At 22.5% G+C, this 15,513-nt stretch overlaps 4 protein-coding genes across 7 annotated transcripts; 1 reads left to right on the plus strand and 3 right to left on the minus strand.

Moving 5' to 3' along the window:
• Positions 1–2,679: 2,679 nt before the first annotated feature.
• LOC127276739 (uncharacterized) lies at positions 2,680–6,443 on the minus strand. 2 transcript variants are annotated; one of them, XM_051297376.1, is made up of 2 exons: positions 5,963–6,416; positions 2,680–2,706 (listed from the first exon to the last, which is right to left on the minus strand). In XM_051297376.1, the coding sequence occupies exons 1-2, from the start codon at positions 6,317–6,319 to the stop codon at positions 2,695–2,697; spliced, it is 369 nt and encodes a 122-aa protein (XP_051153333.1). In that variant the 5' UTR covers positions 6,320–6,416; the 3' UTR covers positions 2,680–2,694. The 2 variants fall into 2 exon arrangements, with proteins under 2 accessions (XP_051153333.1, XP_051153332.1); XM_051297375.1 differs by lacking the exon at positions 2,680–2,706 and adding an exon at positions 5,620–5,763 and having other exon boundaries at positions 5,963–6,443.
• LOC127276737 (uridine-cytidine kinase) lies at positions 4,402–12,726 on the plus strand. 3 transcript variants are annotated; one of them, XM_051297372.1, is made up of 6 exons: positions 4,402–4,450; positions 4,607–4,935; positions 5,373–5,629; positions 6,752–6,897; positions 7,055–7,201; positions 8,857–9,878. In XM_051297372.1, the coding sequence occupies exons 2-6, from the start codon at positions 4,639–4,641 to the stop codon at positions 8,988–8,990; spliced, it is 981 nt and encodes a 326-aa protein (XP_051153329.1). In that variant the 5' UTR covers positions 4,402–4,450; positions 4,607–4,638; the 3' UTR covers positions 8,991–9,878. The 3 variants fall into 3 exon arrangements, with proteins under 3 accessions (XP_051153329.1, XP_051153328.1, XP_051153330.1); XM_051297371.1 differs by having other exon boundaries at positions 4,436–4,456; positions 4,609–4,935; XM_051297373.1 differs by lacking the exons at positions 4,402–4,450; positions 8,857–9,878 and adding an exon at positions 11,565–12,726 and having other exon boundaries at positions 4,609–4,935.
• LOC127276740 (ubiquitin-like protein 5) lies at positions 12,693–13,952 on the minus strand. Its single transcript, XM_051297377.1, has 3 exons — positions 13,717–13,952; positions 12,986–13,180; positions 12,693–12,781 (listed from the first exon to the last, which is right to left on the minus strand). Exons 2-3 carry the CDS (start codon positions 13,161–13,163, stop codon positions 12,738–12,740), a joined length of 222 nt encoding a protein of 73 aa, XP_051153334.1. The 5' UTR covers positions 13,164–13,180; positions 13,717–13,952; the 3' UTR covers positions 12,693–12,737.
• Positions 13,953–14,152: 200 nt separating this feature from the next.
• On the minus strand, positions 14,153–15,358 carry LOC127276738 (protein BUD31 homolog). Its single transcript, XM_051297374.1, has 3 exons — positions 15,152–15,358; positions 14,734–14,856; positions 14,153–14,647 (listed from the first exon to the last, which is right to left on the minus strand). The coding sequence occupies exons 1-3, from the start codon at positions 15,243–15,245 to the stop codon at positions 14,430–14,432; spliced, it is 435 nt and encodes a 144-aa protein (XP_051153331.1). The 5' UTR covers positions 15,246–15,358; the 3' UTR covers positions 14,153–14,429.
• Between the last annotated feature and the right edge of the window lie 155 nt (positions 15,359–15,513).

Genomic DNA, 15,513 nt, shown 5'->3' on the forward strand with positions numbered 1-15,513 from the left:
ATGTTGGTAGAAGTGAAAAGTTTAGTTTTTTATAATCTTGGGTTGGCACTACTGCTCATTGCAAATGGCGTCGCCAGAAAGTAGAAGAACAATTCTTTGTTCGACAAAATATAGTATTTTTTTAATCATAACGTTAATTATATATAAATTTTATTGTAATTAAGCTCAGATTTGTCTAAATTATCGATAAATAATATAAGTTTATTGGCAAGTAGAAGAAAAACTTGTATATTTTGGTAAAATTTGTCTGACACGGAAACAACCCAAAATCGTAATATTAAACAAAAAAAAATACAGGTAAATGTATAATTTAAATCATAAGGATACAATTTTTTTATTTTATCATTAATTAAATATAAAAATTGCGAAAAAACAAATAAATAAAAAATAATTCTGATTTTTGCAAAAGGAAATTATTTTCATGTTGGTAGTAATGAAAAATTTAGTTTTTTGTTATCTTGGGTTGGCATTTGTGGCTCATTGCAAATGGCGTCGTCAGAGAGAGAAGACCCATATTTCATTGGACAAAATTGAATCTTGTAGTATGGTTTTAATCCAAACGATTATTATAAATATTTTGTGATAATTAAGTACTATTTTTTATGAATAATCGGAAATACATAAAAGTTTCGTGGCAGCTGTGAAGAAAAATAATAAATTTAGGTAAAATTTTTATGACACGAAATCTAACCTAAAAATTTTGGCATTGCACTTGTTTTGACTTGTCGCTTTTCAGCGCGGCTTTTGAATTTTTTTTTAAATATTAAATAAAATAAATGAAGAAAATAATAATTAAAAATAAATTTATTAATAAAATTAAAAATGATAATAAAAGAAGGTTACTACATTTAAAAAAAAAGTCGTTTAAAAAATTTCCAATTATGTTGGTAGAAGTGTATAATTGGTTGGTAATTTTTTTTTGTTCATGTTGGTATCATTGCTCACTATAGTAGATATTGTTGAAAGAGCGGCTGAAAGTGACAGAAAATTTCTTGAATAACAGAAAACATCTTTAAATCTAAATAGAAATTAAAAATATATTTGAATAATTATGTTCAGTGTGATATAAATTTTCTAGAGTACAAGTAATTTTTGGTTGATAAATATCAGAATTTTTAATATTTTGTGAAATTTGATGACACTTTGAAATTTAACCTAAAAATCACTACTTAACCAATTTCATATTTCTCTCCTACAACTGTTCGAATATTTGTCCGCCGTATTTTAGAGATAAAATTTAAAATCAAAATTGAATTATTATTAAAATTCATATTATATGTTTATTTAACTTTTATTTATTTATTTACAGAGCTAAAAGATGGAATAAAGACATCTCAGGAAAAAAAGGATTTGAATACTAAAACAATGTTAATCCTTTGGGTACCAATTCTTCTCAACTCAGGTAAATATTTGTTTATAAAAACTAAGATTTTACATTATTTTTAAATAATAAACATTTTTTTTTTCTGAAAATTCTATTTTTCATTTTAATAGTAGTTTTATTAGTTTTTTCTGCTTTTGATAAAAATGATTATTATTTTACTTATTAATTATTATTAGTTTACAAAATGTATAATTTAAACAATTTTCTGTGAAAATTACATTAAAGTTATTTTTTATTTTATTTTGTAAATCTTATTTTAAGTTTTTATGGAAAATAATTTTTTTTCTTCAATTTACAGGTGTCCAAATCGTGAAGGATGGGTGTTTGTTGCGGAGCTGCTCCTGGAGGAGATCTTGCATTGCTGAGTCGCAGTTCAATGTAATAGTCGATTATAAATTTTTTCCTATAATTGTTTTATTGAAAGAATGTAATAATTGATAATATTCATGATTTTTAATATTTTATTTTGCACATATAATATAATAAATTATTTTTTTTCAGGCAGTTGGTCCAGTAGCAGAAAGATTTGAGCTATGCTGTCATCGTATTTTATACACGACGCAAAAATTCCCCCTTATAGGTGAGTTTTTATTTCCAATATTTTTTTAGAAATATCAATAAATGGAATAAAAAGTTAAATAAAAATTTATTGTAATATTTATAACATGATAGAATATAAAATGTTAATATTTATAAATATCAATAGATATTTAAAAATAATTTATTTTATTGAGGATTTTTAATATTTTATTTTATAACATCATGAATTATTATATTTTTTTCAGGTCCAGAGAAGGAAGTCCTTTTATAAAAAGGATATGGTGTCATCGTATTTCTAACATTATGCAGAAATCCCCTCATATAGGTGAGTGTTTTTCAATTTTATATACAAATTTAAAAATTATATTTGTCTTAAAAATTTTTAAATCTGTTTAATTATTTTTTAATTAATTAAATTAATTGAAAATTAATTTAATTGATTAAAAAATAGTGTTTTAAGAAAATAATTGTATAATTTAATTTTTAATAATTTTTTTTTTCAGCTCCATTCCAATTTTCCAAATACCTGAAGATGACTAGGAAGGATGTGGAAGAAGAAAAGTGGCCCCTGCAACATTTTTTTTTATAAAATTTTTTTTTCTTTTTTCTTATTTTTTTTATAACATTTTTTTTTTTGAGCTCCCGGCCTCGCGCAGAAGTGCGAGCAAGAAAGAGGGATCTTCGGGAGCTGGTCTAGAAGCGCTCGAGAGTGTCAATGACGTTATTGTCCCGACGAGGGATGATTCGCCGATCGATGAGTCGTTTTTTATTCAACCCCTTCCCTGTTTAAAATAGTTATTTTTTTAAAATAAATTCAATTAAAATAGATTTATAAATTGAAAATTAATTTTTTTTAAATATTCTTAATTTTTGAAATATTCTTGACTTTTTAAAAAAAATTTAATGTATTTAGAAACGTTTTTAAAAAAGTAGATATATTGATCGAAATAAAATATTAAAAATTAAAAAAAAAACAGGGAAGGAATTATGACAACATAGTGACACCATTGACAAAATTTATTATTTTCTGGTATTTTTTAGGAGTAAAAATCTAAAAAAAAAACATGTGATATTTTCGGAAATTTAGCCCCTTAAAATTTGTAACACTCACCACTTTCTAAAGTATTACATGTTTTGTGGATTACTTCCTTAATACTACGTAAATTAATATTTTTGTCAATGTTTTTTTGATTCTTTATATACATATATGTGTATGTTCTTTATTTATTTGTTCAATATTTTTAATATTTTGTAATTTTACTTATTCAGTCAAAGTAATTTTTTTTTCTATTAAAAAAAGTGATTTATAAAATTTGATTAGCTTTAAATAATTTAATTAATCTTGTTATAAACTTTTCAATTTTGTATAGTAAATTTTCTATTTAATTCTCAAAAGTTAATGCATGTGGAATTGAAAATTAAAAATTTTTGATAATTTTTTAATAATTAACTAATTAAATATTTTCTTTTCAGAGAAGATCGCTCAGGTGACGGTTGCGTCCCGGGACGTTAACCCTAGTGTAGGTCATTTGCACCTGGGCGGTATTAGTTTCGTTTAGAATAGAAAAATAGGTAGGGAAATTCGGGAAAAATAGGCATTTTTGTTCGTTTTAAATATAGCAATAGGTAGGGAAATCGGGTAAAAAAAATGTAAGTAAAAGAATAAGTAACTGGAGTACCAGTGAAAATTTAATTTATTTCTATCTTTTATTTCTATTGTCACTATGTTGTCTTTTATATTTTAATGTTTTGTATATGTTTTATAAATGTTTTGTGTTTGTTTTTTAAGTGTTTTGTGAATGTTTTGGTTAATTAATCATTATATTTTCAGATGAATCAACGTGGTGAGAAATTCTATTTTTTTTTAATTGAGTTAATCATTTATTTTTTCAGGGTATAATTTATTATATTTTTAATCTATTAATATATTTATCTATATATATGTATTTAATAGATGTTAATTATAAATGAAAATTTTGTTTACAGAAAATTAAATTAACACTATCTCTATTCAAATTAATTAACATTTTAATTAATTTTATTTATTGTTTTTTACACTTTTAGTATAAATTAATATTTAAATTATAGAAAATGTTAACTATTTGAGAATTTAGAGAATATTTAAAATTTTTAATTGAATTTTACAAATTTAAAAATTTTTTTGCAAATTTTTCGGGTATTTTTTTTGTTGGATATTATTCAACATTGCGATCTAATCGCAACTGTTTTATTTTTTTTTATTGTGAGTTTTATTAATATTTCAAGTAAGTACTTGGATTATTTAATTTATTTACATATTTTGAGATAATTTATTGTAAATAAATTTCACCGCCTTATTTGCAGATTTATTTATTTTTATTTTGTCGCGGGGTGTCATGTGTGTCGATAAAAGAAATATCTAATTACACTACTGAAAGTTGTCCAGTATTTTAATCACGATATTTTTTTTAGGTTAGGAGAGCTGTCATTTAAAAATACTGTACCAATCGGTCTGCTTCACTGTTTTATATAAAATAATAAAAAAAAAAAAAGGTAACTTCTCGTTTGGTGATGAGATAACAATTAAAATTGTGCCTTGAGTTTAAATTGATAAGAAAGAATTATTTTAAATTACTGGCAACATTTTTATTATTTTTTTTTTTTTCATTATTCGCACTAATAATTTATATTATTGTTTATTTCAGTACGCAGGAAAAAAAAAGAATATCGTTTGCATGCACGTGGTAGTGAAAAAGCTCAACGTGCGCGCGCGTGTGGCTATTAATTTCTGGTCATCAATTCCTAGAAGAGCCAACAGTAGTGCTACGTTGTTTTGCAAAGAGAAACAGTACATTTTAACCACATCTTTAAATATAATAAATCGCAGTGAATTTTTAATAATGGCAGATGTACCCCTGCATATGGGTAATCCACGAAGAATGTCGTATGGATCATATAATGGAAAAATGAGTGGTGTCGAAAGTAAAACACCGTTTTTAATCGGAGTTTCCGGAGGTACAGCTAGCGGCAAGGTGAGTCTATTTTCTTTTCTTTTTGATATACATTTTTATGCATCCGTAAAAATAAAAATGACATCCGATACTTTTCTTTGTTTAATATATAATTTTAAAAAAAAAAGAAAAATCGCAAAAATTAAAATTTATTCTTTTTTTTTCAATTACTAAAATTTCTATTTTCTCAATCTTCGTTTCCTGATTTTTCTATAATTTTATCAACAATCGATTTTCCATAATTCCACGTTATGTAACTAATGATTTTAGTTAATTTTAAATTTTAATTAATTGATAATTTTTTTGCAAAAATTATCGGCGGTTTTTTTTTAAAAGAGAGAGAGTTTACAAAGTATGATTCATATTTATAAAAAGATTATTTGAAATATTATACTTTTATAAACTAATGTCTTCTTGGTATTTATGATAAAATTAATTATTTATTTGTTTTGATACAGTCAACTGTCTGTAAACGTATAATGGAAAAATTGGGCCAAGTTGATAAGGATCACGATCAACGACAAGTTGTTTGTATATCACAAGACAGTTTTTATAAAGATTTATCGCCTGAGGATAAATTGAAAGCCGAAAAAGGACAATTTAATTTTGATCATCCTGATGCTTTTGATGATAATTTTATTCTTCAAACATTAGAGGACATTCGCGCTGGTGTTAAATGTGAAATTCCTGCCTACGATTACAGAACTAACAGTTTGTAAGTAATTTCTTAAATTAACGATAAATTTATTTCCAATAATTAACATAATTATTTATAATTTCCATTATTTAGTTCAAATAAAAATACGAACGAATCTAACGATTTCGATAATATTGATTAGAGACAGGAATCTGAAAATAAATATTTTATTTAATTATTTCTCTTCAAAAGAAAAAACTTAAATATTTTAATTTTAGAAAAATTTTGAAATAAAATCCAATTCTTTGATAAAAATTATCAAAATAACATTAATTATTCATAAAAAGTATGAAAAATAAATTGGAAATAATTTAAGAAAAATTTGTTAAAAACTAATTTTAAAAAACTTACTTGTGATGATAGTTTAATTTTTCTTTTTGCTTTTGATGATGAGTTAACTTTTCGTTTTCTCTTCCGACATTCATGTTCAATTGGCGATGGTAACTCTGATTGAGAAATAAATACTGGCATAAACACTGGAATGGGATAAACAAAATTACCGTTTGAATCTTGAAGAAATTGTTTTAAATTTTCAAAAAATGGTTTCAATGTTATTGTATTTTTCTTATTTTCCAATGAAAAGAAAGAGTAGAATTTTTTTTTATAATTGGGACGACGTGATACACATTTTCCACAAGCTTCCGATTTTTTTTCAAATATTACAATTGAAATAATCACAAATATTAAACAAGCAAATTTTTTATTCATTTTCTTTTTTTTAATATTTTTAAAAATTTTTGTTGATTTTCTGTTCTTGAGAGAAATTATTTCTGATATAAAACAACAAAATTTGACTTTAAATTTTGTTTAACTGACGAATTGAAATAAAATGAAAATTTATATATATATGGCAATGCTTGTGAAATCCATTCTTTTATCGTAAACAAAAATTTGAACTCGGTCATAATAAACAAAAAAATACGATGAAACACATTTGATTATCCTTGAAAAATATTGTATTTGTTTGTGTTTTTGGAAAATTTGATATTTTATTTCCTTTTGATTTTTATTGCGTTCTTTTTACAAAAAAAGATAAAGTCTCGAATAATAAGAATTTAAGAAAAGAAATATTTAAAAATTTTTTAAAATATGTTTTTTATTTTTCTTCTTTGTTGAAATTGATTGATTTTTTCTTTACAGAATTAAGGATCAGATAACGACAATATATCCTGCTGACGTTGTTCTGTTTGAAGGCATTCTCGTATTTTATCATCAAAAAATAAGGGATTTGTTTCACATGAAATTGTTTGTTGACACAGATTCAGACACAAGATTAGCAAGACGAGGTATTGTAATTATTAATTTCTTTTTATTATTTTATAATTTATGTTTAATATGAATATTTTTAATTGACATTTTTATTATTTATTTATTTATTAATTAATTTTTATTCTTTTATTATTTTATTAATTATTAATGATAATTTATTGAAAATTCCTTCAGTGCCAAGAGATATTAAAGAAAGAGGACGAGACTTAGAATTTGTTTTGAATCAGTACATGAATTATGTGAAGCCAGCATTTGAAGAATTCTGTTTGCCTACAAAAAAATTCGCTGATGTAATAATACCCAGAGGAGCTGACAATACCGGTAATTAAATATTACTTTTTCCAATTGCTATTCCTTTTATAAATTTTAATATTTTTAAAGTTTTAAACTTTTAAATATAATTTTTATTTTATTATTTATTCTTTATTCTATATTCTTTAATATTCCTGAAAGTTAATGTGACTAAAATTTTTTGTTTCGATTTTTGTCTTCAAAAATTACAATTCTGAAAGGAAATATTTATTATTTTTGTAATATTTGAATTTCGAGAAATCAAACTGAAAAATTGGTTTAAAACGCTTAATTTAAAAATTTTAGAATAGGTAGAAAGATTTTCGACAAGTATACTTTTTATTTATTTTATATCTAATTAGTTTTTTTATTTAGTTTAAAATTAATTGGTAATCGTAATTATTAATTATAAAAATACTTTTTTAGCTTTAAACTTTTTTTAACTCTAATTTTTTTTTTCTGTTCCAATAACTGTTTTTACAATCAAGTGGAAAAATTTTGATAAAGAATAGTTTTTGAAATGTTTTGAATTTTTATTTTTATTATCTCATAACTATTTTTAATTTAAAGGCATGTAACATCGTGACGTCAAAAGATTAAGTCATTAAAAAACGACGCAATTTTTAAATTGGCAAAGGGAATTAAAATTTCGGGAAATGTAAGAAAAGTTGTTTTTATTCTGGTTTTTATATTTTATAAAAATAGAATATTTAAAAATATTTTTATACCATTAATATTATAAAAATAAATAATAGAAACAATTTTTTTTTGTTTACAAAATTTCAAAGTTTTTAGTATAACAATTATTATTACCTTGTTGAGAGTTTTTAATACCTCTCGATTATATTTATGATCAAAATTTTCGCGTAAAATTTCTTTTAATCATTTACAGAGAAAGCTTTAATTCCTATATCCTGTCGTCACTGAATCATTTTCTACAAAAAAAAAAAAAAAAATTATACTTGTCATGGAAATAATTAATCAATAGGCTTAGTTACTTTTTTTTATAATAATCTTTTGTGAAATTAATGTTAATTTATCACAAAAGAAAGTATTATTAAATTAATATTTTAAAAAATTATGGTATAGATACTTAATATCATTTAATAAAGTTACATAAATAATGAAGTAAATATCTAAAATTATATAAAAGAGTAACTACTGTATCTTTTGAATATAATTTACCCATGGCTATAATTATTTTTCACGAACTAACTTTTTAATTAAAACTTCTGTCTTGGAACTAATTTTTCAAATGAAATAAAAAAAAATATTTGGGATTTTTTTTAATTCGATCAGGAATTTTAAAATTAAAGCAGCAATCCTTAAATTTTGTAAAATTTACTTTTACGTTTTTTATTTATTTGAAAATCGATCCAGAATGTTCTATTGAAAAAAATCGTGATTTTTATTTATTTATTTATTTTTTTTTTTTGAAAAATTATTTCTTTGACAAAAGAAACAAAAATCTATTAACAATAAAGCTGATCCTATATTAATGGGTGCTGCCCGGTGGTTGAGGTTTAAAAATTTCTTCTTAATCTACGAGCACTGAGTTTTTTGTCAAGTTAACACGTGACAAGTGAGCCATGAATTTCGTTTCTCTCTCTCAAAAAAAAAAGAAAGAAAAATTAATTAAAAAAAAAAAAAAAAACATACATGGTTTGGTTGTTGTATGTTTTCAGTGGCGATAAACCTAATAGTTCATCACATCTTGGACATTTTGCGTTTCAAAAAGGCTGATCCATCGTCCGGGCAGCATCCATACATCTACCAGCACAGGCGTACGTCAACATCATCTGACACCCTCAGCAGATGACTAACTTAAGCCAATCAAGGCTTAAGTCGACCTTGCATTAATCTTAAATTTAACGATCGCATTTTCGTCGACCCGATTTTTTTTCTTCTTTTTAGATTTTGAAAGAGAGAGAGAGATTTCACAAAAAAAACTGCCCGAAAACTGCCGGCATTTTATATAACATTTTATAACAATAATAATGAAAATATTAAAATAATGAAAATAATAGTTGAATAATAATAATAATAATAATAATAATAATAGTAAGGAAAATAAGAATAATGAGAATGAAAATTATAATAGAATTTGGGAAACAAAAAAAATTCTTCGACGAAAATGCGATGCGATTTTGGATGTTGCAATGCCTACTTTAGTCGAAAGTATTTCTCTACAGTTTTACAATTTGTATTCACAGACTGATTCATTTGTAGGGATGTTTTTACACTTTGTCTTTTTACAAGACAATTTATATTCTTTTCTCTTCAGTTTTTTCTTCTATTCTTTTTTTAATTAGTCTGCAGCTATTTGTCCGACGACTTTATATCTGCGATTTTTTTTTTGCATTCCGACAACTCGCTAAAAAAATTTACGAGGTGATAAAAAAAAAAACTTTTTTTATACATATAAAGAATAATTTATTTTCTTTTTTTTATGTTATATTTTGTAAAGAAATTGAATTGTTTTTTTTTTTTTAATAATCCAATGAATTCTTGAAATGAAAATATTTCAAAATTTTTCGATTCTCGATAAAAAGAAAATTGCTTCATTAATTCGACTTCCGTGATATTCACTGAGTGACTTTATTTAATATTTTTTTTTAATATAAATATTGATAATATAAGTCGATTACCTTTTTTTTTTGTTATTATATAAAATTTATGGCGAATAAAATTTAGTTCGTCAATTTAATTTTAAGTGAATTATTTTTTTTTTAAATTTTTTTTACGGACTTTTTTTCAATTTAAAATGCCGTTTTTTGTGTTTTGAAAAAAATCCAGATTTTTTAAGATTTGGAATTTTTTTCTGGTGTTACATTCCATAATTAGATTCTACTAAAATTAATAATTTTTGTATAAAATAATTTCCGTGAACAATCATTTTTATAAATTAATTTAAAGGTAAAATTGATTATTTTGAACAAATGAAAATAATTTGTAAGAATAATGAAATTTTTTGGGAAAACTTAATTAAGTAGACAAAGTATTTTAAATTAATGTTAATTGAAGAAAATATTTAAAACATTAAATAATTGATTAGATTTATTATTTTCTCTATAAATAAGAGAAATTTGATTTCAATGCTGATTCAAGTGTAAAAAACTTTTGAATAAATTAATTTAAATGAAAGAAAATTATTATTAAAAATGACGGAAAGTTAAAAATTAGAAAAAATACAAAACTTTTGAAGTCGCATTTTTTAAAAATAATAGGGCATTTTTAATTATTAATTTTTTTTTCACGAAAACGATTTATTAAACAAACTGTCGGACAAATAAGCTAATGAATTTTTTTTGTCTATCAGTCAATGCAATTATATATAGTTTAAATTATTTACAATTTATTTCAATCGACAACTATTACCAGTAATCTTCAGTACTTACTATCCATGTTATTTTATACATATTCTTATTGTGATGTCATTAGAATATTGACTAAATAATTATGTGTTTACAATCGATAATTTAGTTTCTTTAACATTATTTCGAAATTTTTTTTCTCTTTTTTTTTGTATGCAATTTAGAAGAAAAATCACATTTTTGCACAATCATCGTTATTAAATAAATCTTTAATATTTTTTTATTAAAATAAAATCTAATTTTTTTTTTTATTATTTTTTTTCATACAAAGAATGTATAAACCGATTGTGAATGAAACATATATATTGTTTACATTTTTTATGTCTTCCTAAATAAAAAATAATCATTAAATTAATAAAAATAAATTTTACTTAATTTTTTAATGATGGTTTAATGCAAAAATGAATTATTGCAAAACAAAAAAATGATTCTATTATAGAATTTGTTATATGATATAAATAAATTGACAACAATTGTCGGCAGGATATTTTGCGAGAGAAATGCTCAAATTTTTTTTAATTAAAAAAAAAAAAAAATATCACACACCTTTTTTTATTAATTCCAACACATGTACTGTCAAAATATTTTTTTAAGAAACATTTTTTCCTCAATATAATTATGTGTTTTTGTCAACACACGAAATAATTTAGTTTTTATGAAACTTTGTAACAAGAGCGACAATGAAGTATTAAGACAGCATAATATATTATATACACTGGAGAAATAAATCTGTAATAGATGGATAAATAAAAATATCATTTACGCTCATTCTTTTTGATTAGATATTTTTTAAATCTTTAAATGAAACTTGGGAAGATAATTTTAATATTTTTTTAATTAATATAAAATAAAAAAATGTTACATGGAAATTTCTAAAAAAAAAATATTAATATTTAAAATTTGTTTAAAACAAACATTTTTTTGTTCAAAATAAAGAATAATGTTAAAAAAAAGTTTATTTAGATAATTTAAAATTTTTGTTTACGTGAAAATTGTTATTTTTTTTCTTTTTGTTTCAGTTGCCATTGACTTGATAGTTCAACATATACAGGATATACTTTACAAAGGGAATAGCAGAGAATTCAGAGAAATTGTAGAACCAGAAAGCCCGTTGGCTTATGCTGAAAAATCCTTCAAGAGGCCTCACTAACATTATCAAGTTTGTTTATTTCTTTTTTTGTTAATTTTTCTCAGTTTCTTATTTTTTTCTTTGGGTGTATTGTTTAAATGCTCATTTATCTCTAAATAACTAAACAAAAAAAAAAAAAAGAGCCAAATCAAAAAGGACTCTAAAAATGCCAATTTTTAATTACTTAAGTGAATTCTGTGGCAAGGGCAGAGATTATTCAATGTTTATGTGTTTATTTAAATGTTTTTTTATAGAACAACTTGAAAAGTTTGTCCTTAAAAAGCAATGTCTGAAAATTTTCAATTTCAGAATTTCACAAAGTTTATGACAAATTTATATGCCTTAGATGTAGGATATTTATTTTTTATTTTAACGATTAAAAAAATGAAGACACGGGAGTCATTGTCATAGAATTTTCATAGTATAATAAATGTACTGACAATTTTTTTTTTTTTTTTTTTAATATTGGTAAGGCCAATTTCCTTTAGTTTTATTCTTCAAAATTTAAAATTTAAATAATTGCAATTTATCAAAATAAAATAACTAAATTATTTAAATTTAAAAATATAATGGAAAATAAAATTTTAAAGGTAAATAATGAGCTTTGCCATAATTGTTTGAAGTATGTTTGTGAATAGAAAATTATTTATATGAAAAGAATAATATATTTTATGAAAAAAAATTAATATAATATATATATTTTATGAATAATGTGTGATACAAATGATAACGTTTTTTTTTTAAAAAAAAAATACACACACAAAAAAGTAAGAAAGCATTTAGAGTGAAAAGTGTATAGTTTATAATATAAATATAAAAAAAAAGGAATGTCTAGAAAAATCAGCGCTGTGTGTGATTTTAAAATAGACTGCTTATTTGTATTAATTTTCAAATCAAATCTGTCCAGTCACATATTAATTTCTCTCTGATAAATTTTTTATAAACACCAAAACTTTAAAAAAAAAAATACCAGAGATTCTAGGTTCAGTGTATTAAATAGAAAAAAAACCAAAAGAAATTATAATTAAGAATAAAATATATTTAATTTCTTAGATATAGCAATTTATTGATAGTACAGTTCCAAATTCATTCCGTCGTGAATTTCATCTATTAAAAAAATATGTTAAGAAAATTTTTTTTTGAGATTAATATGTTAATTAGATAATTAATTAAAATTATCAGTTTTTTTTCAAAAAAAAGCTTTTAAAAATATCAGAAGTTATATTTTACAAGCATTATTATTTTAATATTAATTTTTATTTATTGTTTAAAATGGAAAAAAGTATTGTTTTTTTTTAAAAAAAAGGATACAGTCTTGAAGTTGAATGTGATCTTTGAATATAGTGTACCATTTTTTGAGTACAATTTTGTCCCAACGTGTGCCAGTTTGTGCGGCAATTAATTTTTTTAAATCTCCTATTGTGTCCGTACCATTGCATTTAACGCGAACTTTCTTTCCCAAACGATCGTTACAAGTGACTTCCAACATTTTTTCCTTTTATTTATCTATAATATGAATTTAATTGTTATAAGAAAAATATAATAACTTTCTTCATTCTAATTTTTGAGTTATACACTCCATTATTTAATTAGCGAAATTAAACATTTTTTTAATAACAATTTTTAATTTTTTTAAAACTAATTACTAAATTAATTAATTAAAAAAAATTAGCGAATATATTTTTAAATATAATACTAAAATTAATAAAAATAAAAAAAAAAACAAAACGTTACGATTTCTAACCTCTAAAAACAAAATTAAAAATTTTAATTTAAATCATACAAATTTTAATACAACTAATTATATTGATTAATGAAACATAAAATTTTTAATTATAAAACTATTAATTTTGCGTTGTTTGTTTATTATTGTGTTGTTTATCTGCTCTTTTTACTTTTCAAATATTTTGAGGTTAGGTTTGATTATTTTAAATTTATTAATATTTGAATCGAAAAAATAGCTAATTAATGGAGAGTATAATTTGAAGAAGATATTTTTACGTTTTATAATCTTAAAATATTACTTTTTTTTTTTTACTTACTTTGTTTTGTTATCGTTTTTTAATTTCTCCTTTTACCTTCGAGTATAACGTAAACACTGATTTAAAAATATTCTAATTAACTGATTAATCTTCTATTTATTGGTCAAATATAAAAATTTATTCAAATATTTGTCAATAATCATTTGAATATATATATAAACAAAAATAAGTGATTGTTTTGCGGACACTTCCAAATATTTACGAAATACAAAACAAATGTCATTTTTCCACCCCCACCTCATATTAGTACGCATGCGTCAAAATCAATAATATTTAAAAATAATTAATTATAATATAACAAGTTTTAATTGCCAGTAAATTAAAAACTAATTATTCATGATATAATTTTAATTTTTATAATAGTTGTTTGTTAATTTTTTTTCTAGTTATTATTTTAAATTCATTAAAAAAAAAATGTTACTTTAATGAAAAAATATTTTTAATTTCCAATATTATTTTTATTTTCGTAAATAGATACAAGTGTCAATAATAATTTTGACTTTTTATTAGCGAACAAGTATTTGTTTTGATAACAAATTTTGTAGAAAATTGTCAACAATTTTGTTGATTTTTTTTTCGTTTTAAATTTGAGATTGTAAAAATACAATTTTTTTTTTTACAATTAACTTACAATGCTACTACTGTTAAATATTTATGTACATGTAGTTTATTTTTAATATTATAAAAGCTAATTAATTTTTTTCTTTAAATAATCAACCGGAACATCCTCTGCAACCACAATGAATACATTCGACAATTCTTCCTTCTTCTAATTTACCTTTTGGTACTCGACAAATGCAATTTGTACCAAAACTCGTGTCCCTTGTTTGTATACATCGCAAACAACAAAGATTTTCATAACCAACTTTTTTCCATTTTGCAATTAAATTTGGATCGGCTATCTTTTCATTTAGACAATATTCATAGAGTTCTAATAAAAATTATTATTATTATTGGTAATATTATTAGCTAATAAATATTTTAAAAAAATTTTAAACAAAGGAGTAAAATATTTACCTCGACTTATAGCTTTTCTTCTATAAAATAAATCATAAATGTATCGTGATTTTTGATGATGCACTTTAAAAATCGGCCACAACGATTCGTGCTTTCTTTTTCCTTCATGAGGTTCAGTTTGAGCTAAATAATAAACAAATTTTTAATTAAACTTTCCTTAAAATTTTTGATACAAAAGTAGAAAAATTAATAAAGATGAAAAATAATGTAAAGTGATTGACATTTATAGGTTAAAAAATAGCAAATTAATTATGAAAAAAATTTACTTCAAAAATAAATAATAGAATCTAAATTATTAAATATTTATAATATAAATACGTTATTTTGTATAAACACAATTCAAATTTGATAAACAAATTAAAGTTAAAAGGCAAAAAAATAACAGTTTTAATAAACAGACATAACCTGAAATAATTACCTTCGCGCATTTTTTGCTCCAATTCTTCTAATGTAGGTTCAATTAATTCCCAACCTTCTGGTGGAGATTTTTTGCTTCGTCTTACTTTAGGCATTTTTAGACGTTTTAGACAAAATCTACACGAAGAAATTTATTATTTTATTATTCAAGACGGTGAACACAAACAAAACTAATCGGAAGTTATCGTGAACGCACGCATGTGCAATGTTACCAACTCTAGTCAATTGACCAACTAACCCGCGAAATTTAAACACGAAATTAATTTAAAAAGTCAAAATCAGAAATACATTTCTGTTTATTTTAATATAAACTGTTTTTTCAGTTTGTATCTAAATATATGCAATCGGTTTTATATATAAAAC

This window comes from Leptopilina boulardi, unplaced genomic scaffold (assembly GCF_019393585.1).
Source record: "Leptopilina boulardi isolate dan_hultmark-lab unplaced genomic scaffold, ZJU_Lbou_2.1 LbouV2_151, whole genome shotgun sequence".
NCBI lineage: Eukaryota > Metazoa > Arthropoda > Insecta > Hymenoptera > Figitidae > Leptopilina > Leptopilina boulardi.

What these genes read in the sequence shown, in the direction of transcription:
- LOC127276737 (XM_051297372.1), top strand. Translation starts at nt 4,639, where the DNA reads ATGCACGTGGTAGTGAAAAAGCTCAACGTGCGCGCGCGTGTGGCTATT. An exon ending in GAGGTACAGCTAGCGGCAAG is followed by an intron (nt 4,936 to 5,372) that starts GTGAGTCTATTT and finishes GTTTTGATACAG; the next exon opens with TCAACTGTCTGTAAACGTAT. An exon ending in CACAAGATTAGCAAGACGAG is followed by an intron (nt 6,898 to 7,054) that starts GTATTGTAATTA and finishes AAATTCCTTCAG; the next exon opens with TGCCAAGAGATATTAAAGAA.
- LOC127276739 (XM_051297375.1), bottom strand. Translation starts at nt 6,319, where the DNA reads ATGAATAAAAAATTTGCTTGTTTAATATTTGTGATTATTTCAATTGTA. An exon ending in AAATTAAACTATCATCACAA is followed by an intron (nt 5,764 to 5,962) that starts GTAAGTTTTTTA and finishes ATTTATTTTCAG; the next exon opens with ATTCCTGTCTCTAATCAATA.
- LOC127276740 (XM_051297377.1), bottom strand. Translation starts at nt 13,163, where the DNA reads ATGTTGGAAGTCACTTGTAACGATCGTTTGGGAAAGAAAGTTCGCGTT. An exon ending in TCACATTCAACTTCAAGACT is followed by an intron (nt 12,782 to 12,985) that starts GTATCCTTTTTT and finishes TTTTTTTAATAG; the next exon opens with ATGAAATTCACGACGGAATG.
- LOC127276738 (XM_051297374.1), bottom strand. Translation starts at nt 15,245, where the DNA reads ATGCCTAAAGTAAGACGAAGCAAAAAATCTCCACCAGAAGGTTGGGAA. An exon ending in GGAGCAAAAAATGCGCGAAG is followed by an intron (nt 14,857 to 15,151) that starts GTAATTATTTCA and finishes TTTATTATTTAG; the next exon opens with CTCAAACTGAACCTCATGAA. An exon ending in AAGAAAAGCTATAAGTCGAG is followed by an intron (nt 14,648 to 14,733) that starts GTAAATATTTTA and finishes AATTTTTATTAG; the next exon opens with AACTCTATGAATATTGTCTA.